This window comes from Pristis pectinata, chromosome 1 (genome assembly GCF_009764475.1).
Source record: "Pristis pectinata isolate sPriPec2 chromosome 1, sPriPec2.1.pri, whole genome shotgun sequence".
In the NCBI taxonomy this organism is placed as follows: domain Eukaryota; kingdom Metazoa; phylum Chordata; class Chondrichthyes; order Rhinopristiformes; family Pristidae; genus Pristis; species Pristis pectinata.
In genome coordinates this window covers 146,534,720-146,561,705 of record NC_067405.1, presented here as the reverse complement: position 1 = coordinate 146,561,705, position 26,986 = coordinate 146,534,720, and the positions used below count along the sequence as shown (strand labels likewise).

Here is a 26,986-nt window from a genome sequence, read left to right as displayed (position 1 = left end):
GAGGTAATTTTTTTCTTTGAGGGTCGGACTTCTTTGCAACTCTCTTCCTCAAAAGATGGTTTGAGCAGAGTCTTCGAATATTTTTAAGACACAGGTAGATTGGTAGACAGGTGGATGCCCATCCTTAAGGACCCTCACCGTCCGGGACATGCCCTCTTCACGTTACTACCATCGGGGAGGAGGTACAGGAGCCTGAAGACCCACACTCAATGATTCAGGAACAGCTTCTTCCCCTCTGCCATCAGATTTCTGAACTGTTGCCATGAATACCACCTCATTATTCCTCTTTTGCACTATATTTATTTTTATAATCTATAGTAATTTTTATGCCTTGCAGTGTACTGCTGCCACAAAACAACAAATTTCACAACATATGTCAGTGATAATAAACCTGATTCTGAGGCAGAGGTGAATGGTTATCAGAGGTAAAAGAGTTCAGATTTGCGGCTAGACGTGATCTTATTAAACAGCAATGCAGACTTGGGTGTCTGAGTGGTCTATTCCTGCTCTTAATTTCTAGACTGCTTTGTATGTTCCTTCCCTTTGTCTCTCTGCCTCACGCTCTCCTCTTCCTAAAGATTGAAAACGATCATCCTCCCTTATAGCTCTAAGGTGTTATTCTATACAGCAAGGCTGTTTTAGGACACGGTACAACTGCGCTGTTGAGAACTGAATTTTTTTTTAAGCCAAACAATACATGGCAAATGCTACAATGTGAGAATTGGGAATGGTGGTGGAGTGATTAGATCTTTTGCTATTTGAACCTCCTCTTACAAGCAAATAGCTTCACATGATCTGGCTGGTCTCTACCAAGCAATGATTCATCTTATGAAGAGGTATGTGGTGAAATGAGGTCATGGCTTGTAGATGAGGATGCAAACTTTGGATGAGTGAGGGTGAGAGAAGAAGCCAATGAAGGGCTGTGGGTAAAGGGCTGATGAAATGGGTGGGTCTTGATGTAAGAGGTAGAGTTTTGGATACGGTGGTTGGTTGTACATGGACGTCAGGAGACATATTAGGGTTGTCGCAGAGAAGGGAACACATACAGTTGATGTTGGACAGGACATCGGATTTGCGGAGACTGACAGAGACTGAATGAAACAAGTGGTGGTGATTATGGCTTGTAAAAAAAATGTCTGAAGGAAGCTTAACTCTGTCTTTACCTCTCGTCTTGGTGAAGCAGCCAGCATAATCAAAGACCCCACCCACCCCGGACATTCTCTCTTCTCCCATCGGGTAGAAGATGCAGGAGCCTGAGGGCACATACCACCAGACTTAAGGACAGCTTCTCTCCCACTGTGATAAGACTATTGAACGGTTCCCTTATACAATGAGATGGACTATGACCTCACGATCTACCTTGTTGTGAACTTGCACCTTATTGCACTGCACTTTCTTTGTAGCTGTGACACTTTACTCTGTACTGTTATTGTTTTTACCTGTACTATGTCAATGCACTCTGTACTAACTCAATGTAACTGCACTGTGTATTGAATTGATCTCTACGATCGGCATGCAAGACAAGTTTTTCACTGTGCCTTGGTAGGAGTGACAATAATAAACCAATACCAATACGAGATGAATTAAATCTGGACTTGCCGGAAGAAAAGTGACTTAAAAGTTCTGTTCAGTCCGCAAGGATGATCCTGAGCTTCCAGTTACCTACCACTTGAATTCTCCATCACACTCCACTCTGACCTCTCTATCTTTGGCCTTCTAGACAGTTTTCACAAAGTGCACTCTAATCAGTCTTTGTGGGAGTTTGCATAATTTCTACAGTATGCTTGGTGTCTGTACTTCACAAGTGTTTCAGGGGCTGTGAACTGTCTGAATGTACTGAAAGGGATGTGACAGGTCTCTCTTCCTCTCTCGCTCTCGCGCGCTCTCTCTCTCTCTCTTGCTCTCTCCCTCGCTGTCTTCCTCACTCTCTCTCGCTCTCTCACACACACATGCATACACATATGCGCATACTGACACACACACACTCACACATGTTCACAATCTCTCTCACACGTACACATAAACATACACACCACTGCTGAAATTCCCTCCCTCCATTTAGACTAAACTCCCTCCCAACATCCTCTGTCATCTTCCTGTGCCCCACCTGGATGAAATCAACATGGCACCCCTCTCTTTCCCATTCCATTGAGTGCAGTTCCTTGCCACTGTCTCGTTGCTGTTCGATAGAATCTCATTCAGCACACCAGATGCTAGGTGGCTTTTTGTGTGAGCAAATTCTAGACGGGTTCTGATGGGATGTTTTCAGAGCCATGGCTGTAGTCAGCTTTGGAAATTGGACTTCTGGACACCAAAACCTGAAAACCCTGGCGGGCTTTCACATTGGATGCCCACTGTCTCTTCTCTCTCCCTCCCCATCCTCCATGACTTCTTTCCGTAAAAGCATACAACCACAGAAAGCATCCTATCCGGATTCATCACGGCTTGGTACGGCAACTGCTCTGCCTGTGACTGTAAGAAACTGCAGAGAGTTGTGGACACAGCCCAGTACATCATGGAAACCAGCCTCCCCTCCATGGACTCTGTCTACACTTCTTGCTGCTTCAGGAAAGTAGCCAACATAATCAAAGACCCCACCCACCCCGGACATTCTCTCTTCTCCCCCCTCCCATCAGGCAGAAGATACAAAAGCTTGAAAACATGCACCACCAGGCTCAAGGACAGCTTCTGTCCCGCTCTTATAACACTCTTCCATGGACTTCTTGTATGATAATGATGAACTCTTGATCTCTCAATCTACCTCGTCATGGCCCTTGCACCTTATTATCAACCTGCACTGCAGTTTCTCTATAATGTAACCCTAACACTATATTCCTGCATTCTGTTCGTGCTTTTCCCTTTGTACTACCTTGATGTACTTATGTTTTGAAATGATCTATATGGAGGACATACAAAACAAAGTTTTTCTCTGTATCTCTGCACACATGACTATAATAAACCAATTCCAATTAGCTATTACTATACAGCATCAAAGGGGGCTGTTTGGCTCTGTACTAATGCCAGATCCATGGTAGAACTGTGCAAGTAATTGGTCTGTCCCCTTCCTCCCCATCCCCTCCCTCTCTCAATCCTGCAATGATATCGAATTCCCTACTGAAAGTGTGTTCATTGTTGAATCCATTATCGCTCTCCTTTCTATCAGTACATTACAGGACCATTTCTAGTGTTAGTCATTTGACAGTTCTGTTCTTCCTTTGATGTACGTTCATACAAAGTAGTTTACCAAGCTTCACTCCTTTCACTTTCTTGCGCTTCAGAGGAGTCTAACGTGTCTAATGTGGTTTTAAGATGCAGGATTCCCACACAAAGCCACAGCTGAAAGTGTGGCTAACGTGCCTGTCTGCTCATTTGGGAGATTTTATATCTGACAATTCTCAGCTTGCTGCACACCTTGGCTCCTGAAACATGCCTTTCTCTATTGTTTACAGAACGGTATCCGGAAGGAATGGGACTTCATGAAAACACACGACAGGTGAAGTTCTCCTGGAATGCCATTCGGCATTGTATGCACCCTCAGCCATCAGAACATCTTGTCCTCACTGCCGCCGGTGAAGTATAATCTAGATAGCTATTTCTTTCCAAATCATCACCACTTCTGTTGCTTCTGGTTGCAAAACCCCTCCCTGCAGCTTCTCTCTTCCTGTATCATGGTCATCAGCTGCCCAGGAATATTTGCCCATGGCTCCTGATTTTGGTTCTAAACAGAATGTTTCCAGGTTCATTACTATCATATGAAAAGGGACCCTGTTACCCCTGTATGATCTAGCGTATCTGAGACTTCACTCCACAATTAATGATCTCAATGGAGCTTGGTCATGAATTCTTCTCCTTCTTAGTCAGTCCTTTGTGTTCATAAAGTCATACAGCACGGAAAAAGGCCCTTCAGCCCAACTGGTCTATGCTGACCAAGATTTCCATCTCAGCTAGTCCCATTTGCCCACATTTGGCCCATATCCCTCTAAACCCTTCCTATCCATTTACCTGTCCAAGCACCTTTTAAATGTTGTTAATGTACCTGCCTCAACCACTTCCTAAGGCAGCTCATTCCATATACTGACCACTCTCTGGGTGAAAAAGTTGCCCCTCAGGTTCCTATTAAATCTCTTCCCTCTCACCTTAAACCTATGCCCTCTAGTTCTTGATTCCCCAACACTGGGGAAAAGACTGTGTGTATTTGTTCTCTCTATGCCCCTCATTATTTTATATACCTCTATAACATCACCCCTCAACCTCCTACGCTCCAATGAAAGAAGTCCCAACCCGCTCAAATCCTCCGCACAACTCAGTCCCTTGAGTCCTGGCAACATCCTCGTAAATCTCCTCTGCTCTCTTTCCAGCTTAATGGCATCTTTCCTATAGCAGGGTGACCACAACTGAACACAGTGTTCTAAAGTGGCCTCACCAGCATCTTGTACAACTGTAATGTAACATCTCAACTTCTGTACTTTACTGCATTCATTATTGAAAGGGACTCTCTTACCTTGAATGGTCCAACTATTAAGATAAGATTTCTTTATTAGTCACGTGTATGTTGAAACACACAGTGAAATGCATCTGTGGCATCTTTGGGGGCAGCCCACAAGTGTCGCCATTGCTTCCAGTGCCAACGTAGCATGCCCACAACTTCCTAACCCGTACGTCTTTGGAATGTGGGAGGAAACCGGAGCACCCCCCCCCATGCCTGCCCTTACACTACTGTGCCTCAATTAATAATCTCAGTGAGGTTGATAATGAATCCTTCTTCTTCACCAGTCCCTCATGGTCATACAGTCATACAGCACAGACACAGGCCCTTCGGCCCAAATGGTCTATACGATGTGATTAAGCTAGAGAGGGTGCAGAAAAGATTCACAAGAATGTTTGATGAAAAACACTGTGATGCTGGAGGAACTCAAGAGGCCAGGCAGCATCTGTGGAGAAAAGCAGGTGGTCAACGTTTCGGGTCAGGACCCTTCTTTAGGACTGAAGGTAGGAAAAGGGGAAGCCCAATATATAGGAGGGAAAAGCAGAGCAGTGATAGGTGGACAGAAGAGGGGAGGCGGGGTGGGCACAGGGTGGTGAAAGGTAGATGCAGGTAAGAGACAGTGATGGGCAGGTGTGGGGGAGGAGGGGAGAGCAGATCCACCGGGGGATGGGTTGAAGGTAAGGGGGAAAAAGGGGTAGAAAAAAGAGCTAGGCTAGGAAAGAGTGGGGGGTTGGTTGAGGGGGTTACTTAAAGTGGGAGAATTCAATGTTCATGCTGTTGGGCTGCAAGGTTCCAAGACGGAAAATGAAGTGCTGTTCCTCCAGTTTGCGCTTGGAATTCTCCTGGCAGTGGAGGAGGCTGAGGACTGACATATCAGTGATAGTGTGGGAGGGGGTGTTGAAGTAGCTGGCTACAGGGAGATGCAGATCGCGGTTACAGACAAAGCGCAGGTGTTCTGCAAAACGGTCACCTAGTCTGCGTTTGGTCTTGCCAATGTAGAGGAGGCCACACTCGGAGCACCGAATGCAGTAGATGATATTAAGGGAGTTGCAGTTAAATTTCTGTCTCACCTAAAAGGACTATTTGGGTCCCTGGATGGAGGTGGTGTAGGGGCAGGTGTTGCACCTATGGCAGGGGCAGTGGAAAGTCCCCAGGGTGGGAGCCAGATTTGGCGGTGGGGGGGTGGTGGATGGTGGAGGGAGGAGTGAACTAAGGAGTCGCGGATAGAGTGGTCCCTGCAAAAGGCAGAAAGGGGTGGGGAGCGGAAGGTATGCTTGGAGATGGTGGAAGTGGCGGGAATGATGTGTTGGATATGTAGGCTGATGGGATGAAATGTGAGGACAAGGGGGACCCTGTTGGGTCTGGGAGGGGTGCGGCTGAGAGCAGAGGTGCGGGAAATGGCAGAGGTGCGGGAAATGGCAGAGATGCGGGTGTGAGCTCTCTCGACCGCAGTAGGGGGGGAGCCACAGTTAGGCAAGAAGTTGGACATCTTGGATGTCCTGGAGTGGAAAGCCTCATCATGGAAGCAGATGCAGCGGAGCCGGAGAAATTGAGAAAAGGGGATCGCGTCCTTGCAAGAGACAGGGTGGGAGGAGCTGTAATCGAGGTAGCTGTGGGCATCATTGTTCTGAGATGGAGACAGAGAGATCGAGGAAGGAGACAGAGGTGTCAGAGATAGTCCGTGAATTGGAGAGTGGGGTGAAAATTTGTTGTGAAATTTATGAAACTGTCGAATTCCGCACGGGTACAAGAGGTGGCACCAATGCAGTTGTCAATATAGCAGAGAAAGAGTTGAGGAGTGGGGCTGGAGTAGGCTTGGAACAGAGACTGTTCAACGCAGCCAACAAAGGGGCAGGCATAGCTGGGGCCCATGTGAGTGCCCATAGCTACGCCCTTGGTCTGTAGAAAGTGAGAGGAATTGATAGGGAAGTTGTTTAGGGTGAGGACAAGTTCAGCCAGGCAGTGGAGAGTGTTAATGGAAGGGGACTGGTTCTGTCTCTCAGTCTCCTACACTCCAAGGAATAAAGTCCTAGCCTGCCCAACCTCTCCCTGTAACTCACATCATCTTATTAATGATTTAAACTCGACGGATGAACAATCTGTGTCCTCTGGTTACTGACCCTTCTGCCACAGGAAACTCTTTCTCCTTATTTACTCCACCAAAGCCTTTGTGATTGATTGATTTGTCCCTTCACCTTTGGCGCTCCAAGAACCACCCAGGATCTCGCCACATAACTGCAGTCCCTCATTCCTGGCACTGCTGAGGCACATCTCCTCTGCCACCTCTCCAATGCCTCCGAAAATGTGGCGCCCAGCGCTAGGCACTGTGCTCTCTGTAGCTGGGGCGTGGGCTGCCATCTGTAAACATTTCACACAAGTTCCCTGCTTTTGTACTCTGTGCCTTTATTTATAAAACCCAGGATTCTTTTGTTTAAACTGCCTTCTAAGCTGCTCCTACAGCTTCAAGGATTTGTGGAAGTACACACTAAATCACTCCGATTTAAAACTATCGTGTCAGGTCTATGAGAGATAAATTAGCTGCATCTACCGTGAACTGCACTTAAAAGAGAATTTCATGTACTCTACAACACCATGTCTGTGAGGTGCTACAGAACAGTTGCAAGAATTGGTTTTCAGTGGTGAACCAGTAATCCGGGGAACTGTTTGGTGGGTACGGGAGGGAATCCTGATTCCAGCTAAATATAGCCCATGCTCCGACTGTCCAAATAAAGACAGATGAGGCCTGCTTCTGTGCTTTTTTACTCTATGACTATGACCAAGATGCCCCATCTAAGTTAGTCCCCTTTGCCAGCATTTGGCCCATAATCTACTAACCCTTTCCAATCCATGTACCTGTCCAACTGTCTTTTAAAAGTTGTTATTGTACCTGCCCCAACCACTTCCCCTGGGAGCTCGTTTCACATACGCCCCTTCTGTGTAAAAAAAAGTGTTGCCCCTCAAGTTCCTGCCCAGAGTAGCTGACTGAGGGTAATTAGTGGCTCAATACTGGGGATGTTGGTCTGGACACTGATGTTGGTTCACTTGTCCTTTGAATGAATTTGGAGGATTTTGCAGAGACGTAGTTGGTCATATTTTTCCATTGCCTTGAGGTAGCTTCTGTCGGTAGTCCATGTCTTAGAAGCATACAGGAGGGCAGGTATCACAGCTTCCTGGGAGACCGTGAGTCCTGTGTCATGTCTGAAGTCGATCGTCAAATACCCTTTTTCTCAATCGACCAAAGATACTGCCGGTGCATTGTAGGTGGTGGTGAATTTCATCACTGATGTCTGCCTTCACTGAGGAGACACAAGAAAGCCACCACCTGAGGTACCCTTTCATCAGGGCAAATCACATTGATACAGATTGAGACACTGCCCTTCACCCAAACTGAGTGGAGAGATGTAACAAGTTACATCTGGAGAGATGTTGGAGTGTCAGTGTGCACAGTGCCTCTGTGTTCAGTTTGGAGTGTTGGTGTGGTACAGTGTGCCTGTACCCAGGTTGAGGAGTTAGTGTGGTACAGTGTCCTTGTACCCAGGTTGGGGTGTTGCTATGGTACAGTGTCCCTATACCCAGGTTGGGGTGTTGCTGTGGTACAGTGTCCCTGTACCCAGGTTGGGGTGTTGCTGTGGTGCAGTGTCCCTGCACCCAGGTTGGGGTGTTGCTTGGTGCAGTGTCCCTGTACCCAGGTTGGGGTGTTGCTTGGTGCAGTGTCCCTGTACCCGGGTTGGGGTGTTGCTTGGTGCAGTGTCCCTGTACCCGGGTTGGGGTGTTGCTGTGGTACAGTGTCCCTGTACCCAGGTTGGGGTGTTGCTGTGGTACAGTGTCCCTGTACCCAGGTTGGGGTGTTGCTGTGGTACAGTGTCCCTGTACCCAGGTTGGGGTGTTGCTGTGGTACAGTGTCCCTGTACCCAGGTTGGGGTGTTGCTGTGGTACAGTGTCCCTGTACCCAGGTTGGGGTGTTGCTGTGGTACAGTGTCCCTGTACCCAGGTTGGGATGTTGCTCCTCTTACAGGCATTAACGGGCATGTGGAGGATAGAAGTCGGCCCCCAAGCGCATCAGAGGGAAGGTCATGGTGAGGGTCAGGTGGGGTGTGAGGCAGCAGTAGGAGCGCATGCAGGAGCTACATGCAGCTGGTCACCTTGGCCTCCCCCCCCCCCCCCTTTGCGGGAGTGCTGAAATGTCCACAGATCGGTTTCAAGCCCCACTCGAGTTCAAGGAAAGACCAAACAAACTCTGTAGCTGTTTGGTAAATTACTGACCTCGAAAGCTGTAATGGATGACAGATTCCTTAGCTCCTGTACTTGGATCCCGACACGGCCAGGCACAGGAATCAGATTAAACTACTAATCTTAGGGACAGGGGTTGCTGAGACCTCTGGGCTTGGAATGGGAAAGGAAGTGATGTCTACATAACTTCTAACACTGGTGGGACCCAGTGGCTTAGCAAGTCAGCAACCAACCAGCCTTTGTAGATCACTTGGCTCAGCCAGTTCTGTCGTTCTCAGGTCTCCCCCGAGCTGAGGGAGAATGACACAGAGGGTGAAATGAGGAGCCTCTCACCAGGTATCCACAGACCGGCTGAGCCAAGTGGCCCATTCCTCTGTTGTATATTTTATTTAAGAACCTGATTTCATTTCAGAATTTTTTTTCCATTTCGAGAATATTTTTAAGTGGTTGCAAGAACAGGAAGACCTAGTGGTGTGAATTACAAATCACACAGTGGGGCAAGTTGGAGATTAAAAAATGCATATGGAATTATTTATAGATGCAAAGTCCAGCAGCAAGTAAGCTATGTAGGTCTCTATCAATTAACTTATTTCTTTCTGGCTGCGTTCCTTGTCCCTCTGTCACTCTCCTGTCCCTCTGTCGTAACTCCTCTCTCCTTCCCTTCCTCACTCTGCTCTTTGCCTGTTTTTCTACCCTCCATAGATTTTCATTCTCACTCTTTCAATTTATTTCTCCCTCCCTCCTCCCCCTCCCCACCCCATCCCTTCCCCCCTCCACCTATCCCTCCCCTTCCCCCTCCCCTTCCCCCTCCCCTTCTCACCCTCCCCCACCCTCCCCCTCTCCACCCCTCTCCCCACTTCCCCACTCTCCCCCCCTTGTCTCCCCCCTTGTATCCCCCGCCTCTCCCCGTCTCTGCCCTGTCCCACCCATCTACTCCTCCTCCCCCCCACTCTCTCCCCCTCACCTCTTTCCCTTCTCCCCTCTCCTCTCCCGCTCTCTCCCCCTTTGTCTCCCTGTTGTTCCACCCCTCTCTCCCCCTCCCCCTCTCCCCCTCCCCACCCTCTCTCCCTCTCCCTCGTCCCCCCATGTCTTTGACTGCCTGTGTCCTGTACTGTATGTCATATTGCTTTGCAACTAAGAAGCAGGTTTTTAGTGAGTTGTTCCACAGTGTAGGAAGTGTTTGATTGGCACTGTTTTCCAATGAAATATTGTGTGCATGATTGACAGGGATTTGTTCAGTGGAGACCAGTGGACTGGTACTCTGAAATGATAACCCAGGCACCACTCAGAAACTATCTAATAGTAAGTGTCATGAAGTGAAACAAACTTTTGTTTTCAAAACTCAGCCCTTGGTCTGAAGCCTAGTGAGGGAGCATCAGGTTACCTTGCTTGTTCTCAGTTTTGGAGACTACTAGTGCTTTCCCTGGAAGCACATCATATTTCCTCATGACGGGAATTCAAAATAATATTTTTCTCCAACTGGGTGAAGGCAACTGCTGCAGTGGAGCTTGTGATCAGTCATATTTCTGCTCCTTTCAGTAATAAATCTTTCCTGATCTAGGGCTGGACTTTACTCACTGTAGCACTCTGAAACATTAAATGTTGTTAATGTACCTCAACCACTTCCTCTGGCAGCTCGTTCCATATACCCACCACCCTCTGCGTGAAGTAATTGCCCCTCAGGTCCCTTTTAAATCTTTTCCCTCTCACCTTAATCATGGAAAGGAGGTGTTTAGAGGGCAGGCACGGTAGCGTAGCGGTTAGCGTAACGCTATTACAGCGCCAGCAACCTGGGTTCAATTCTGGCCACTGTCTGTAAGGAGTTTGTACGTTCTCCCCGTGTTTGTGTGGGTTTCGTCCGGGTGCTCCGGTTTCCTCCCACATTCCAAAGAAGTACAGGTTAGGAAGTTGTGGGCATGCTATGTTGGTGCTGGAAGCGTGGCAACACTTGCGGGCTGCCCCCAGAACACTCTACGCAAAAGATGCATTTCACTGTGTGTTTCGATGTACATGTGACTAATAAAGATATCTTATATGGGCCAAACTCAGGCAAATGGCACTGGCTTGGTGGGCACCATGGTTGGCATAGACAAGTTGGGCCGAAGGGCCTGTATTATTCTATGACCTCTGCCCTCTAGTATTTGATTCCCTTTCTCTGGGAAAAAGACTGTGTGCAATCACCCTATCTACGCCCCTCATGATTTTATACAACTCTATAATGTCACCTCTCAGTCTCAATGCTCCAAGGAATAGGGTCCTAGCCTGCCCAACCTCTCCCTGTAACTCACATCATCTTATTAATGATTTAAACTTGACGGATGAACAATCTGTGTCCTCTGGTTACTGACCCTTCTGCCACAGGAAACTCTTTCTCCTATTTACTCCACCAAAGCCTTTGTGATTGATTGATTTGTCCCTTCACCTTTGGCGCTCCAAGAAGAACCACCCAGGATCTCGCCACATAACTGCAGTCCCTCATTCCTGGCACTGTTGAGGCACATCTCCTCTGCCACCTCTGCAATGCCTCCGAAAATGGTGGCACCCAGCGTTGGGCACTGTGCTCTCTGTAGCTGGGGCATGGGCTGCCATCCGTAAACATTTCACACAAGTTAGAACATAGAACAGTACAGCACAATACAGGCCCTTCAGCTCACAATGTTGTGCCAACCTTTAAACTTCATCTAAGACAATCTAACCCCTTCCTCCCACGTATCCCCCTATTTTAAATTCCTCCATATGCTTGTCTAGTAATATCTTGAATTTGACCAATGTACCTGCCTGCACCACCGCCCCAGGCAGCACATTCCATGCCCCAACCACTCTCTGGGTAAAAAACCTTCCTCTGATATCTCCCTTGAACTTCCCACCCATTACTTTAAAGCCATGCCCTCTTGTATTGAGCATTGGTGCCCTGGGAAAGAGGCGCTGGCTGTCTACTCTATATATTCCTCTTAATATTTTGTACACCTCTATCATGTCTCCTCTCATCCTCGTTCTCTCCAAAGAGTAAAGCCCTAGCTCCCTTAGTGTCTCCTCATAATTCATACTCTCTAAACCAGGCAGCATCCTGGTAAATCTCCTCTGCACCCTTTCAAACGCTTCCACATCCTTCCTATAATGAGGCAACCAGAACTGGACAGAGTTCCCTGCTTTTGTACTTTGTGCCTTTATTTATAAAACCCAGGATTCTTTTATTTAAACTGCCTTCTAAACTGCTTCTGCAGCTTCAAGGATTTGTGGAAGTACACACCAGATCACTCCAATTTAAAACTGTATCGTGTCAGGTCTGTGAGAGATAAATTAGCTGCATCTACCGTGAACTGCACTTAAAAGAGAATTTCACGTGATATACAACACCGTGTCTGTGAGGTGCTACAGAACAGTTGCAAGAATTGGTTTTCAGTGGTGAACCAGTAATCCGAGGAACTGTTTGGTGGGTATGGGAGGGAATCCTGATTCCAGCTAAATATAGCCCGTGCTCCCACTGTCCAAATAAAGACACATGAGGCCTCGCTGCACCGTTATTAGTGCCTGCCTGTCAGCAGTCTGGCAACTGGTGATTCGTGCAGATCCCAGACTGCAACTCACTGAGCTCGGTGGGTTGATTAATGTCACTTCGCCACCAGTCATGTACTTCAACGGAACCGACTGCGTGGTTTCAGAGTCCTCCCTCCTTCTGTTGGTCCACACATTCCCTGCTCAACCTTTCCATCCTCATCCCTTCCTCTCCTCTGCCTCTCTCCTCACCTTTACGCCTCACCTTAATTCCAGCTCTCCTCTCACCCTCCTCAACCTCCAGTTTTCCCCTTCCCCTTCCCCTCACCTCCTTCCCCACACCCTCTCCCTTGCCCATTACTCCTCGCCCTTCCCCCTCGCCCTTCCCCCTCACCCTTCCCCCTCGCCCTTCCCCTCGCCCTTCCCCTCGCCCTTCCCCCTCGCTCTTCCCCTCGCCCTTCCCCTCGCCCTTCCCCTCGCCCTTCCCCTCGCCCTTCCCCTCGCCCTTCCCCTCGCCCTTCCCCTCGCCCTTCCCCTCGCCCTTCCCCTCGCCCTTCCCCTCGCCCTTCCCCTCGCCCTTCCCCTCGCCCTTCCCCCTCGCCCTTCCCCCTCGCCCTTCCCCCTCGCCCTTCCCCCTCGCCCTTCCCCTCGCCCTTCCCCTCGCCCTTCCCCTCGCCCTTCCCCTCGCCCTCACCCCTCGCCCTCACCCCTCGCCCTCACCCCTCGCCCTCACCCCCCACCCTCACCCCCCACCCTTCCCCCTCACCCTTCCCCCTCACCCTCACCTCTCACCCTTTACCTGACCCCTCGACCTTACTCTTCCACCCTCCCCCTCCCCTTCCCCAGAGAAGGTCATGCAGTATCTGTGGATAGAGATAGAGTGAATATTTCAGATCGATGACCCTACATCAGAACATGGAAATATAGGAAACGGGCAATCTTCTACCTGCAGAGAAAGGAGAGGAGTGAGGGCACAAAGGGGATGTCTTTGTTGGGGGGTTGACTAGGGGAAGGGGCTGAAGGCTTGTTAGTGGCACCTAATCTCTCTGAGGGAAATGTGATTATGCTAGAGAGGGTGCAGAAAGCATTCACAAGAATGTTGCCAGGACTGGAGGGCTTGAGTTATAAGGAGAGATTAGATAGACTGGGACAACTTGCCCTGCAGCGTAGGAGGCTGAGAGGTGACCTGTTTATAAAATTATGAGAGGCATAGATAGGATAGATAGTCACTGTCTTTACCTCAGGGTGGGGGAGTCTAGAACTAGAAGGCTCAGGTTTAAGGTGAGAGGGGAAGCATTCAAAGGGGCCCTGAGTGGCAAGCTTTTCACGCAGAGGGTGGTGGGTACAGTATATGGAACGAGCTGCCAGAGGAAGTGGTAGAGACAAGTACAATTACAATGTTCAAAAGACAGTTGGACAGGTACCTGGATAGGAAAGGTTCAGAGGGATATGGGCCAAATGCAGGCTAATGGGATTAGCACAGACAGGCATCTTGATTGGCATGGACAAGTTAGGCTGAAGGGCCTATTTCCATGCTGTATAAATCTATAAATAATTACAGAGGAGAGAACAAAATCGTATTCAATTCTCAACACTGGTGCCCCACGAGGCTGCGTCCTCAGCCCTCGACTCTACTCCCTATACACTCACGACTGTGTGGCCAGATTCTGCTCTAACTCCATCTACACGTTTGCAGATAATACCACCGTAATAGGCCGTATCTCAAATAATGATGAGTCGGAGTACAGGAAGGAGATAGAGAGCCTAGTGACTTGGCGTCATGACAACAACCTTTCCCTCAATGTCAGCAAAACAAGAGCTGGTCATTGATTTCAGGAAAAGGGGCAGTGTACATGCACCTGTCTGCATCAATAGTGCTGAAGTCAAGAGGGTTGAGAGTTTCAAGTTCCTGGGAGTGAACATCACCAATAGCCTGTCCTGGTCCAACCACGTGGACGCCACAGCCAAGAAAGCTCACCAGCGTCTCTGCTTCCTCAGGAGGCTAAAGAAACTTGGCATGTCCCCTTTGATATTCATCAATTTTTATCGATGCACCATAGAAAGTATCCTATCTGGATGCATCACGGCTCAGTACGGCAACTGCTCTGCCCAGGACTGCAAGAAACTGCAGAGTTGTGGACACAGCCCAGCGCATTACGGACACCAGCCTCCCCTCCATGGACTCTGTCTATACCTCTCGCTGCCTTGGTGAAGCAGCCAGCATAATCAAAGACCCCACCCACCCCGGACATCCCCTCTTCTCTCCCATCAGGCAGAAGATACAGGAGCCTGAGGGCACGTACCACCAGGCTCAAGGACAGCTTCTATCCCACTGTGATAAGACTATTGAATGGTTCCGTTATACGGTGAGATGGACTCTTGGCCTCACAATCTACCTTGTTTGACCTTGCACCTTATTGTCTGCCTGCAATTCACTTCGCTGTAGCTGTGACACTTTACTCTGTATTCTGTTATTTTTACCCTGTACTACCTCGATGCACTGTGTAATGAATTGATCTGTATGAACGGTATGCAAGACAAGTTTTTCACTGTACCTCTGTACAAGTGACAATAATAAACCAATACCAATACCAAGGTACAAATACGCAGTTGCTGGAAATCTGAAATAATGGACAATCCGGGTAAAGCCTGGCAGGTCAAATGGCAGCTGTGGAGAGAAAAATATTATATCAGAACTGCTGGGGATTGAAAAGCAAAAAAACTGCAGATGCTGAAAATGATGCACAAAAATAGAACGTGCCAGAAACACTCAGCAGGCCAGGCAGCATGTGCAGAGAGAAAAACAGTGGATGCCCCAGGCTAATGGACCCACCCCCACCACGGGAGGTCATCGGTCTGAAATACTAACCTTTCCCCTTTCCCTTAGATGCCCACTCACCTGCCAGGATCCCAAGCACTCCCTGCTGTTGTACCAGAACTGGCCAGTTCTAACAGAAACTGGAAAGGCTGGTTATCTGAAATTGTTGAAGTGGTAAATTGATTTATTATTGTCATATGTACCAAGGTACAGTGGAAAAACTTGTCATGCATACTGTCCATACAGATCAATTCATTACACAGTGCATTGAGGTAGTACAAGGTAAAACAATAGAGAATGCAGAATAAAGTGTTACAGTTACAGAGAAAGTGCAGTGCAGGCAGACAATAAGGTGCAAGGCCATAATGAAGTAGATTGTGAGGTCATGAATGCATCTTATCGCACTAGGGAACCATTCAATAGTCTTCTAACAGTGGGATAAAGGCTGTCCTTGAGCCTGGTGGTACGTGCTTTCAGGCTTTTGTATCTTCTGCCTGATGGGAGGGGGAGAAGAGAGAATGTCTGGGGTCGGTGGGGTCTTTGATTATGTTGGCTGCTTTACCGAGGCAGCAAGAAGTGTAGAGTCCACGGAGGGGAGGCTGGTTTCCATGATGTGATCAGTGGTAACCCCCAAGGACTGAAGAGTCCCTAGGCGGACGATGAAATGTTGCACCTCGAGCTTACTTTGCACTTTGTTGGAACAGTTTAAGAGGCCAGAGACTAAGAGGACGGACTGGAATGTAGAATAAAAATGACAGACAATCTGAAACCATACCTGGAGGCAAAGCTAATTATTGCACGAGACTGTAACTAACTTTCTTAATCTCCTTCCTTCACAGTGTTTCAGTGCTGATCTACCATACCACGCGGGACTCCTTTGTGCTGGTCAAGCAGTTCCGTCCAGGTAATGGTCTTGGCTGAACATACGTGTTACCTTGTCGGGGTGGGGTTGGGGTAGATAACTCAAGCTCTTGAAATCTATCTGGGAACGTTTGAACATAAGAAATAGAGGCAGGAGTTAGCCATTGGCCCCTTGAAACTACTCCACCATTTAGTGAGAACACATCTGATGTAATGGAGACACAAGAGAACGCAGATGCTGGAATCTTCAAACAAAAGGATGAGCTGCTGGGGGAGCTCAGCGGGACAGGCAGCATTAGTGGAGGGAAATGGACAGTCAACGTTTCGGGTCAAGACCATTCACCAGTCCAGGTCCATTGTCCATTTCCCTCCACAGATGCTGCCTGACCTGCTGAGTTCCTCCAGCAGCTCATTTTTTGTTACAACTGATCTGAACATAGAACAGTACAGCACAGGAACAGGCCCTTCGGCCCACAATGTTGTGCCGAACTAATTACATTAGTAATAAAATGCCCAACTAAACTAATCTCTTCTGCCTGCACAATGTCCATATCCTACCATTTCCCTCACATTCATGTGCCTATCTAAGAGCTTCTTGAACGCCTCCATCGTATCTGCCTCCACCACCACCCCCGGCAGCACATTCCAGGTACCCACCACTCTGTGTAAAAAAAACTTGCCCCACACATCTCCTTTGAATTTACCCCCTCTCACCTTAAATTCATGCCTTCTGGTATTAGACATTTCAACCCTGGGGAAAAGATACTGGCTGTCTATCTATGCTTCTCATAATTTTATAAACCTCTATCAGACCGCTCCAGAGAGAACAACCCCAGTTTGTCCAACCTATCCTCATAGCACATGCTCTCTAATCCAGGCAGCATCCTGGTAAACCTCTTCTGCACCCTCTCCATATGCCTTCTTTACTGCCCTATCAACCTGTGTAGCCACTTTCAGGGAGCTATGAACTTGGACCCTAAGATCCCTCTGTTCATCAACACTGTTACGGGTCCTGCCATTAACAGTGTACTGTCTCTTTACATTTGATCCCCCAAGGTGCAACACTTCACATTTGGCCAGATTGAACTCCATCTGCCATTTCTCCGCCCATATCTGCAACTGATCTGTATCCCACTGTATCCTTTGTCAGTCTTCTACACTATCCACAACACCACCAATCTTCATATCATCTGCAAACTTACTAACCCACCCATGTACATTTTCATCCAGGTCATTTATATACATCACAAACAGCAGAGGTCCCCGTCCAGCTCCCTAAGGAACACCACTAGTCACAGACCTCCAGCTAGAATAAGTCCCATCAACCACCACCCTCTGTCTTCAATGGGCAAGCCAGCTCTGAATCTAAACAGCCAATTCACCATGGATCCAATTCTTCTTAATCTTCTGGATGAGTCTCCCATAAGAGACCTTGTCAAACGCCTTACTAAAATCCATGTAGACAGCATCTACAGCTCTACTTTCATCAATCACCCTCATCACCTCGTCAAAAAACTCAAATCCAGTTGGCAAGGCACGACTTGCCCTGCAGAAAGCCATGCTGACTGTCCCTAATTAGGCCATGGTTTTCCAAATGCTCATAAATCCTATCCCTAGGTATCCTCTCCAGTAACTTCCCTACCACCGATGTGAGACTCACCGGTCTATAGTTACCAGCATTATCCCAGTTTCCCTTCTTGAATAATGGAACAACATTAGCTACTCGCCAGTCCTCCGGGACCTCACCTGTGGCTAGAGAGGACATGAAGATATTGGTCAAGGCCCCAGCAATCTCATCTCTCGCCTCTCTCAATAACCAGGGGTATATCCCATCAGGCCTGGGGACTTATCCACCTTAATGCTCTTTAAGAGACCTAACACTACCTCCTTTATTTCAAAGTGCCCTACCGTATTAGCATGCTCGACACTGACCTCCCTATCCTCCACATCCTTCTCCTTGGTAAATACTGATGCAAAGTACTCATTAAGGACCTCACCCACATCCTCTGCTTCCAAGCACATGTTCCTTCCTTTAACCTGGAGTGGTCCTACCCTCTCCCTAGTTATCATCTTGATGTATGTATTGAATGCCTTGGGATTCTCTTTAATCCTACTTGCCAAGGATTTTTTATGGCCCCTCCTGGCTTTCCTAATTCCCTTCTTGAGTTCCTTTCTGGCTTCTTTATAATCCTCAGGTGCTCTGTTTGATCGGAGCTTCCTAAGCTTTACATACCTTTCCTTTTTCTTCTTGACTAAATTCACCACCTCTCTCAACATCCAAGGTTCCCTCACCCTGCCATCCTTGTCCTTCCTCCTTACTGGAACATACCTGTCCGGTACTCTCTGCAGTTGGTCTTTAAACACCCTCCACATGTCAGATGTGGACTTGCCCAAAAACAGCTGTTCCCAATTAATTCTTCCTCATTCCTGCCTAACGCTCCCATAATTTGCCCTGTTCCAATTTATTTTCTCCCATAAGGTTCATATTTATCTGTAGCTATCTTAAAACTTAAGGAGTGGTAGTCACTGTTCCCTAACTGTTCTCCCACTGAAAGGTTGGTTACCTGGCCAAGCTTGTTACCCAACACCAGGTCCAGTACGGCCCCTCCTCTCGTTGGACTATCTACATATTGATTTAAGAAACCCTCCTGGATGCACCTAACAAATTCTGCCCTGTCTAAACCTCTTACACTAAGGAAGTCCCAGTTTATATTAGGGAAGTTGAAGTCCCCCATGACAACAACCCTATTAGTTTTACACCTTTCCCTAATCTGCCTGCATTTCTGTTCCTCAATGTCCCAGTGGCTATCAGGGAGTCTGTAGTATAATTCCATCAGAGCGATTGCAGCTTTCTTATTTTTGAATTCTACCCTATAGACTCAGTGGACAAGCCCTCCATTATGTCCCCCCTGAGTGCAGCTGTGATATTGTCCTTGATTAGTAGTGCAACATCCCACCCCCGCACCCCCCCCCCCCCCCCCTTTACCTCCCTCTGTATCTCTTCTAAAACATTGAAATCCTGGAACATTAAGCACCCATTTTTGTTCCTCTCTCAACCAAGTCTCTGTCATGGCCACAACATCATAGTTCCATGTACTGATCCATGCTCTAAGTTTATCATCCTTGCCCATAACAGTCCCAGCATTCAAATACACACATCTCAAACTGTCCGCCCCATCGTGTCTGTTACTTTGCTCCTGCCTGTTTTACTGGCCCTGACCTCTGCCTTCCTCTCAATCCCTCCACTTTCTGACCCGGTTCTCTAGTTCCCACCCCCCTGCCAAACTAGTTTAAACCCTCCTGAGAAGCACCAGCGAACTTCCCGGCCAGGATATTGGTTCCCCTCCAGTTGAGGTACAACCCGTCCCTCATGTACAGGTCACCCCTGCCCCAGAAGAGGTTCCAATGATCCAAGAACCCGAAACCCTGCCCCCTGCACCAGTACCTCAGCCACTCATTCATCTGTTCTATCTTATTCCTGCCCTGACTAGCACGTGGCACTGGGAGTAATCCAGAGATCACTCCCTTGGAGGTCCTGCTCTTCAGCCTCTTTCCTAACTCCCTATACTCACTGCACAGGACCTCTTCCCCGTTTCTACCTGTGTCATTAGTGCCAACGTGCACCATGACCTCTGGTTGCTCCCCCTCCCCCTTGAGAATATTCTGCAGCTGCTCTGAGACATCCTCGACCCCAGCACCTGGGAGGCAACACCATCCTGGTGTCTCTTTCACGGCCACAGAATCTCCTGTCTGTCCTCCTAACTATCGAGTCTTCTATCACCATTGCTCTGCCTGACTTTACCCTTCCCTGCTGAGCTGCAGAGCTGGCCACAGTGCCACTGACCTGGCTGCTGCTGCTGTGTCCTGATAGGTCATCCCCTCCAGCAGTATGCAAAGGGGACTGAAAAACACGATGATGCCGGAGGATCTCAGCAGGCCAGGCAGCATCCATGGAGAAAAGCAGGCAGTCAACATTTCGGGTCAGTACACCCCTTCAGGTCCTGAAGAAGAGTCCTGACCCGAAACGTTGACCGTCCGCTTTTCTCCACAGATGCTGCCTGACCTGCTGAGTTCCTCCGGCATCATCATGTTTTTTGTCTGGATTCCAGCATCTGCAGTCCTTTGTTTCTCTAGTATCCAAAGGGGTATGCTTGTTGCTGAGGGGATGGCCACAGGGGAACCCTGCACTGACTGCTTACTCCCCTTACTGCTCCTGGTGGTCACCCATCTATCTGAAGCCTGTACCCTGGGTGTGACCACCTCAGTGAAAGTCTCATCTATGAGGTTTTCAGCTTCCTGGATGGTCCGGAGTACATTCAACTCCAGCTCCATTTCCTTGACCTGGTCAGTCAGGAGCTGCAGCTGGGTGCACTTCCTACAGATGTAGTCATCAGGGAGACAGTGAGGTTCCCTGACATCCCACATCTTACAGGAGGAGCATTCACTGTCCTATCTGCCATCCTGCCTGCACTGAATCACTTCCAAAGATCTGATATTGGTTTAGCTCTATTTCCCTGACTGGACTCCTCACGAAGTCAAAGATCTGTCTCAGCCTTGGTTGTCTTCAACACATTCAATTTCTCTTCCTTCATAGCTTTTCTACTGTAGAGAATTCCAAACATATACAACCATCTGAGAGAAGAAGTTCCTCTGAGAACATACAACAGTACAGCACAGGAACAGGCCCTTCGGCCCACCATGTATGTGCTGAACATGATGCCAAATGAAACTAATCCCATTTGCCTGCACATGATCCATATCCCTCCATTCCCTGCACGTTCATGTGCCTGTCTAATTATCTCTTAGATGCCACTATCGTGTCACTTTCCACCGCCACCCCTGGCAGCGCAGTCCAGGCACCCACCACTCTCTGTGTAAAAAAACTAAACTATGCACATCTCCTTTAAACTTTCCCCCTCTCACCTGAAATCTATCCCCTCTAGTACTTGACATTTCTACCCTGGGAAAAAGACTGACTGTCTACCCTACCTATGCCTCTCATAATTTTATAAACTTCTATCAGGTCTCCCCTCAGCCTCCGCCGCTCCAGAGAAAACAACCCAAGTTTGTTCAACCTCTCCTTATAGCTCATGCCCTCTAATCCAGGCAGCATCCTGGTGAACTTTTTCTGCACCCTCTCAAAGCCTCCACATCTCTTTTGTAATGGGGCAACCAGAACTGTGTGCTTTGAAAGGATGGTGCCTTATACTGAAACTAAAATTATCAGAGAGACCTTGGAAAAGAAAGGAAGACTTGCACTCTGTAGCATCTTCCACATTTTTTAAGAGCTCCCAAAATGTCTTAGAGAAGAGCAGTGACTATCTCAATGGAGGGAGCAGGCAATTTGCATACAGCAAGATCCCACAAACAATGTGACGATGACCAATTACATTATTTTCATAATGTTAACTGAGGTATTAAGATCAGACTGATTATCTGGATAATTCCCTTGCTCTTTAAAATGCGCTGTTTTATTATTTGTGTCTACCTGAGGGTACAGATAGAGTTACAGATCTTTGGTCTCCTATGAAAGATAGCAGGTGTGACAATGCAGCACTCCCTGTACCACACTGATGTCAGCTTAGGTTTTTGTGCTCAGGTCTCTGGGGTGGGAAATGAAACCAGAATGGTGTGACTGAAGTGACAGCTGACACTTGTCTAGATCAGCAAATTTGGAGAAATGGAGGCAATATCATATCGTCAGGAAGTTGATGTATCACGGCTTGGTACGGCAACTGCTCTGCCCAGGACCGGAAGAAACTGCAGAGAGTTGTGGACACAGCCCAGTGCATCACGGACACCAGCCTCCCCTCCCTGGACTCTGTCTTTGCCTCTCGCTGCCTTGGTGAAGCAGCCAGCATAACCAAAGACCCCACCCACCCGGGACATTCTCTCTTCTCTCCTCTTCCATCGGGTAGAAGATACAGGAGCCTGAGGGCACGTACCACCAGGCTTAAGGACAGCTTCTACCCCACTGTGATAAGACTATTGAACAGTTCCTTTATACAACGAGATTGACTATGACCTCACGACCTACCTTGTTGTGACCTTGCACCTTATTGCACTGCACTTTCTCTGTAGCTGTGACACTTTACTCTGTACTGTTACTGTTTTTACCTGTGCTACATCAATGCACTCTGTACTAACTCAATGTAACTGCACTGTGTAATGAATTGATCTGTACGATCGGTTTGTAAGACGAGCTTTTCACTGTACCTTGGTACAAGTGACAATAATAAACCAATACCAATATAGCTACAGATAACAAGAACTGTGAATTACAAAGGTAGATTGGGAAAAAGGGGAGAAGTAGCTGTCTTTATAGAGATGGTATTGGCAATGGTATTGGAATTAGTTTATTATTGCCACATGTACCGAGAAACAGTGAAAAGCTTTTGTTTGCTGCTATCTAGACAGATCATTCCATCCATAATCCATAATTCCATCGAGGTAGTAAAAATAAAACAGAATGGAGAATATAGTGTTACAGTTACAGTGAATGTTTGGTGCAGATAGACAAATAATATAAGATATGCAAGGGCCATGTGGGGGTAGATTGGGAGATCAGAAGTTTAAGACTTCATTCTTTTAGTGTATGAAAGATCCAGTCAAGAGTCTGATATTAGTGGGATGGAAGCTGTTCTTGAGTCTGGTGGTTTGTGCTCTCAGGCTTTTGTATCTTCTGCCCGACCAGCATGGAAACAGGCCCTTCGGCCCAACTGGTCCATCCCAACCAAGATGCCCATCTAAGCTAGTCCCATTTGCCTGCATTTGGTCCATATCCCTCTAAACCTTCCCTTACAATTGCATACATTGACCACTCCCTGGGTGAAAAAGTTGCCCCTCAGGTTCCGATTAAATCTTTCCCCTCTCACCCTAAACCATGTCCCCTAGTTCTTTTCTCTTTGGAGAGAAGGAGGATGAGAGGTGACTTGATAGAGGTGTACAAGATCATAAGAGGCATAGATCGAGTGGACAGTCAGACTTTTTCCCAGGGCGACAATGGCTAACACGAGGGGACATAATTTTAAGGTGATTGGAGGAAGATATAAGGGGGATGTCAGGGGTAAGTTTTTTTACACAGAGAGTGGTGGGTGTGTGGAACGCACTGCCGGCAGAGGTTGTGGGGGCAGATACATTAGGGACATTTAAGAGACTCAGATAGACACATGAATGATAGAGAAATGGAGGGCTATGTGGGAGGGAAGGGTTAGATAGATCTTAGAGCAGGATAAAATGTTGGCACAACATTGTGGGCCAAAGGGCCTGTACTGTGCTGTAATGTTCTATGTTCTATTATTCCCCAACCTTGGAAAAAAGACTGTGTGAATTCACCCTATCTATGCCCCTTATAATTTTATACAGCTCTATAAGGCACCTCTCATTCTCCCACACTCCAATGAAAAAGTCCCAACCTGTTCAACCTCTCTCCATAACTCAATCCCTCAAGTCCTGATAACATCCAGAATGACGCAGTGGTCATGGAGAGAGTGATATAGCTCTCAGCAGAGTAAATGTTTATGAATTTTATTTAGAAATATCAGCTGTTACCAGCATAGCTGGTGAAATTTCTCTGTGTGGTTGATTACAACTACAGGATTTACACGTAAACACACAAGTCGCAAATTTTCTGAGGACTGTTTGTAGTGGTTTTGGAGCCTATCATGGGAGCATGAAATTATGATAATTACGTCCCACCACTTATACTGGGCAAATAGCTCAAATGACCAGTGCCAGGTCTGACCTGGCACATGGACAATCTCCATTGATATTAATGAATGGGAAAGATTATGAGGGATTAAGGCACACTTTAGTTAATTTGCATTTTTAAATTTATTTAATTTTTTTAGTGGTTTTGTTTTAATCTTTTTAAGTTTAATTTTAGGTCAAATAGTTTTGGAATGTTTTACATGTTTCTGAATGTCAGAAACACTCAAGTCTTTTAACAACTAAGACAGCAGACTAAACTGGGGACATGGCTGAGCCAGCTGTCAAAAATTATTTTCAGTTGTCTCAATAGCAGGCATATTTTGCCCCTATTCCCATAGTGATGATGGCATTTGTGCAACATACAAGATACCTGAACACTAATTTCAAAATTTAATTCAATGAAGGATTAAGCAATTAGTTGGCTAAAAGATTTAGGTTAGGGCATAAGGAAAAGGCATTCCTGCAATGAGTAAGTAGTATGTAAAATGTGAGACAATGAGGGAATTTGTTTCTGGATCCAGTAATGGGGAATAACCAGAACAGATAAGAGAAGTTAAAGGAGGGGAACATGCAGGCAATAGTGATCATAATGTAACGTACATTAGGATAACAATTGATAAAAATGTGAGCATGATAAGAGACTATTCTGTGAGGTTATGCATGGAATGTGGAAAATAAAATGGACAATATCGGTAAGTTAAGATATGGAAAAACAATGGCAAACATTTAAAATAGTATTTAACAAAGTTCAGGAAAAATATTCTTCAAAAAAAATCATGAACAGACAATACTAATGAGATTCTGTGGATAAGTAAAGGGAAGATGAGGGAGTAAGGCATGTACACACATCAAGTTCATGGACAGTAGGGAAAAACATCATAAGCACAACACAGACACTGGAACAGAACTCCAAATAACAACTTGGAAGACAGGGCGGAACAATGAAATTAAATCATTGAGTAACATAAAACCAAATAGCAAAGTATTCGATATGCCCGTAAATTAGAAAAGGAAAACAGGTTGGGAACAGAGCCAGTCAGGATAAAATCAGGCAGGGATCACGAAATGGCGGAAATATTAAATAATTACTTTGCATCAGTATTTATCAGGGAGACAGATCAGGTGGTCATGACATCAGAAAATGAGATTAGAAATGCTATAACTACATTTAAAGTAAAGAAAAAATGGAAAAATATTAAGTAAACTAATGGAACGAAAGGACAAGGTATTTATTTATTAGTCGTGTACATCGAAACACAGTGAAATGCATCTTTTTGCGTTACTGAGAATGTGCTGGGGGCAGCCCGCAAGTGTCGCCACTCCTCCGACATAGCATGCCCACAGCTTCCTAACCCGTACGTCTTTTTGGAAACAAAACCAGGAGAGTTACGTATATCTGCTCAGTTTTGAAGAATGCAGGGCAGAAGGACATAGTCGTGCAGCAGAGAGACAGGCCCTTCAGTCCATCGCTTTCTCACTGACCATCAAGCATCCATCTCCATCCCATTTTTCCTCTCACATCTGCGTTAACTACATTTCTGCTTCTCCTGCCACCGACAGGGACAATTTACAGGAGCCAATTGACCCTCAAGTCTTTAGGGAACCAGAAGACCCAGGGGAATCCCACTTGATCACAGGGAGAACATGCAAACCCTACACAGACAGCACCAGAGGCCATGGAGCTGTGAGGCAGCAGGTTTTATATGTAATAAATTTGTCAGGAAATGATGTAGTGCCAGAGGACTGGTGGAAAGCCAGACTATTATCTGTATTTTAGAGGAGAGCGAAGTGTGCTGCAGGAACTGGAGTCAGTTTAACATTGGTAATAGAAAGAAAAATAGATTCCCATCTAATGAGAAAATGGAAAGACATCAAGTCATCAGAAATATAGTAAAGAATTATCTGCATACATTGCTAAAGGAAAAGTCTGGGCAGAGCAACCTTATTAAATTCTTTGAAGAATCGACAAAGAAAAAGGCAAGGGCAACACAGTGGGTGAAATTTCATTTAGCTTTCCATTTACCGCCAGATAATAGGTCCAGGGTGATGTGTAGCAGAATGGACGGCTGGCTGCAAAATAGAAAGATAGAAAGTAAAGAGTAGGAGTAAAGGGAAATTGTTCAAAGTGACAGAAGGTTGATTTATTCATTTATTTATTGGTTCATTATTGACACATGTACCGAGCTACAGTGGAAAGCTTTTGTTTGCGTGCCATCCATACAGATCATGTCATACACCAGCGCATCAAAGTTAAAAAAAATGCAGGATATAGCATTACAGTCAAAGAGAAAGTGCAGGGCAGGGAGACAAATAAAGTTCAAGGGCCATGACGAGGGAGATTGGGAGATCAAGAGTTCACCTTTTAGCATATGCGAGGCCCATTCAAGAGTCTGATAACAGCAGGGTAGAAGCTGTCCTTGTGTGTGCTGTTACGTGCTGTCAGACTTTTGTGTCTTCTGTCCAACAGGAGGGGAGGAGAGAGAATGACCAGGGTGGGAGGGGTCTTTGATCATGTTGGCTGCTTTCCCGAGGCATCGGGAAGTGTAGACAGAGTCCGTGGAGGGGAGGTGATGGACTGGGCTGCCTTTACAACTCTCTGCAATTTCTTGTCGCCTTGGGCAGAGCAGTTGCTGTACCAAGCCGTGATGCATCTGGATAGGATGCTTTCTATGATGCATCTGTAAAAATTGATGAGGGTCATCAGGGACATGCCGAATTTCCCTCACATTCTGAGGAAGTAGAAGCATTGAGGGTGAAATTACAAGGAAAGACCAGGGAATTGGGTCTGATTTGAGAACTTTCCCAAAGTTCTAACAAAGGCATAACTGACTGTACAGCCTCCTGTGACTGAGCAAGTGATGGGCCTTTAATGAAAGGCATCTGTAAGCTTAAAACTGAGCCGATGAACAGCTAACAAGTTGAGGACATTAATACAAAAGCTTCTTTCTCCACAGGAGAGTAGGCAATTTGACACCATCAGAATTATATACATATATTGGCAGCTTTACAATGAGCTGGCTCAATACTGGTTGAGAAGGGTAGAGCTGAGAATTAGTGAGAGATCAGCCTCAATGAGACCAACTGGGCTCTTTGGACCTGCTCCACCATTCAACACATAACATAAACTATGAAAGAGTACAGGCCCTTTGGCCCACATGTCTGTGCCAACCATGATGCCAAATGAAACTAATCCCATCAGTCTGTGCACATGGTCTATATCCCTACATTCCCTGTTCATGTAAATTGGTAGTTGGTTTATTACTGTCACATGCACTGGGGTACAGTGAAAAACTTTGTTTTGCATGCCATTCATACAGATCATTTCATCACATCAGTGCATCGAGGTAGTACAAGGGAAAGCTATAACAGATTGCAGAATACAGTGT

General features: G+C 46.8%; 1 protein-coding gene across 1 annotated transcript in view; it reads left to right on the top strand.

Moving 5' to 3' along the window:
• The window catches only part of nudt14 (nudix (nucleoside diphosphate linked moiety X)-type motif 14), a 92,126-nt gene that overhangs the window by 41,127 nt on the left and 24,013 nt on the right, over positions 1 to 26,986 (top strand). The window contains exons 2-3 of the mRNA XM_052019957.1: positions 3,450 to 3,493; positions 15,869 to 15,933. Coding sequence (XP_051875917.1) covers positions 3,450 to 3,493; positions 15,869 to 15,933 — 109 coding nt within the window. The remainder of the gene's footprint in view (positions 1 to 3,449; positions 3,494 to 15,868; positions 15,934 to 26,986) is intronic.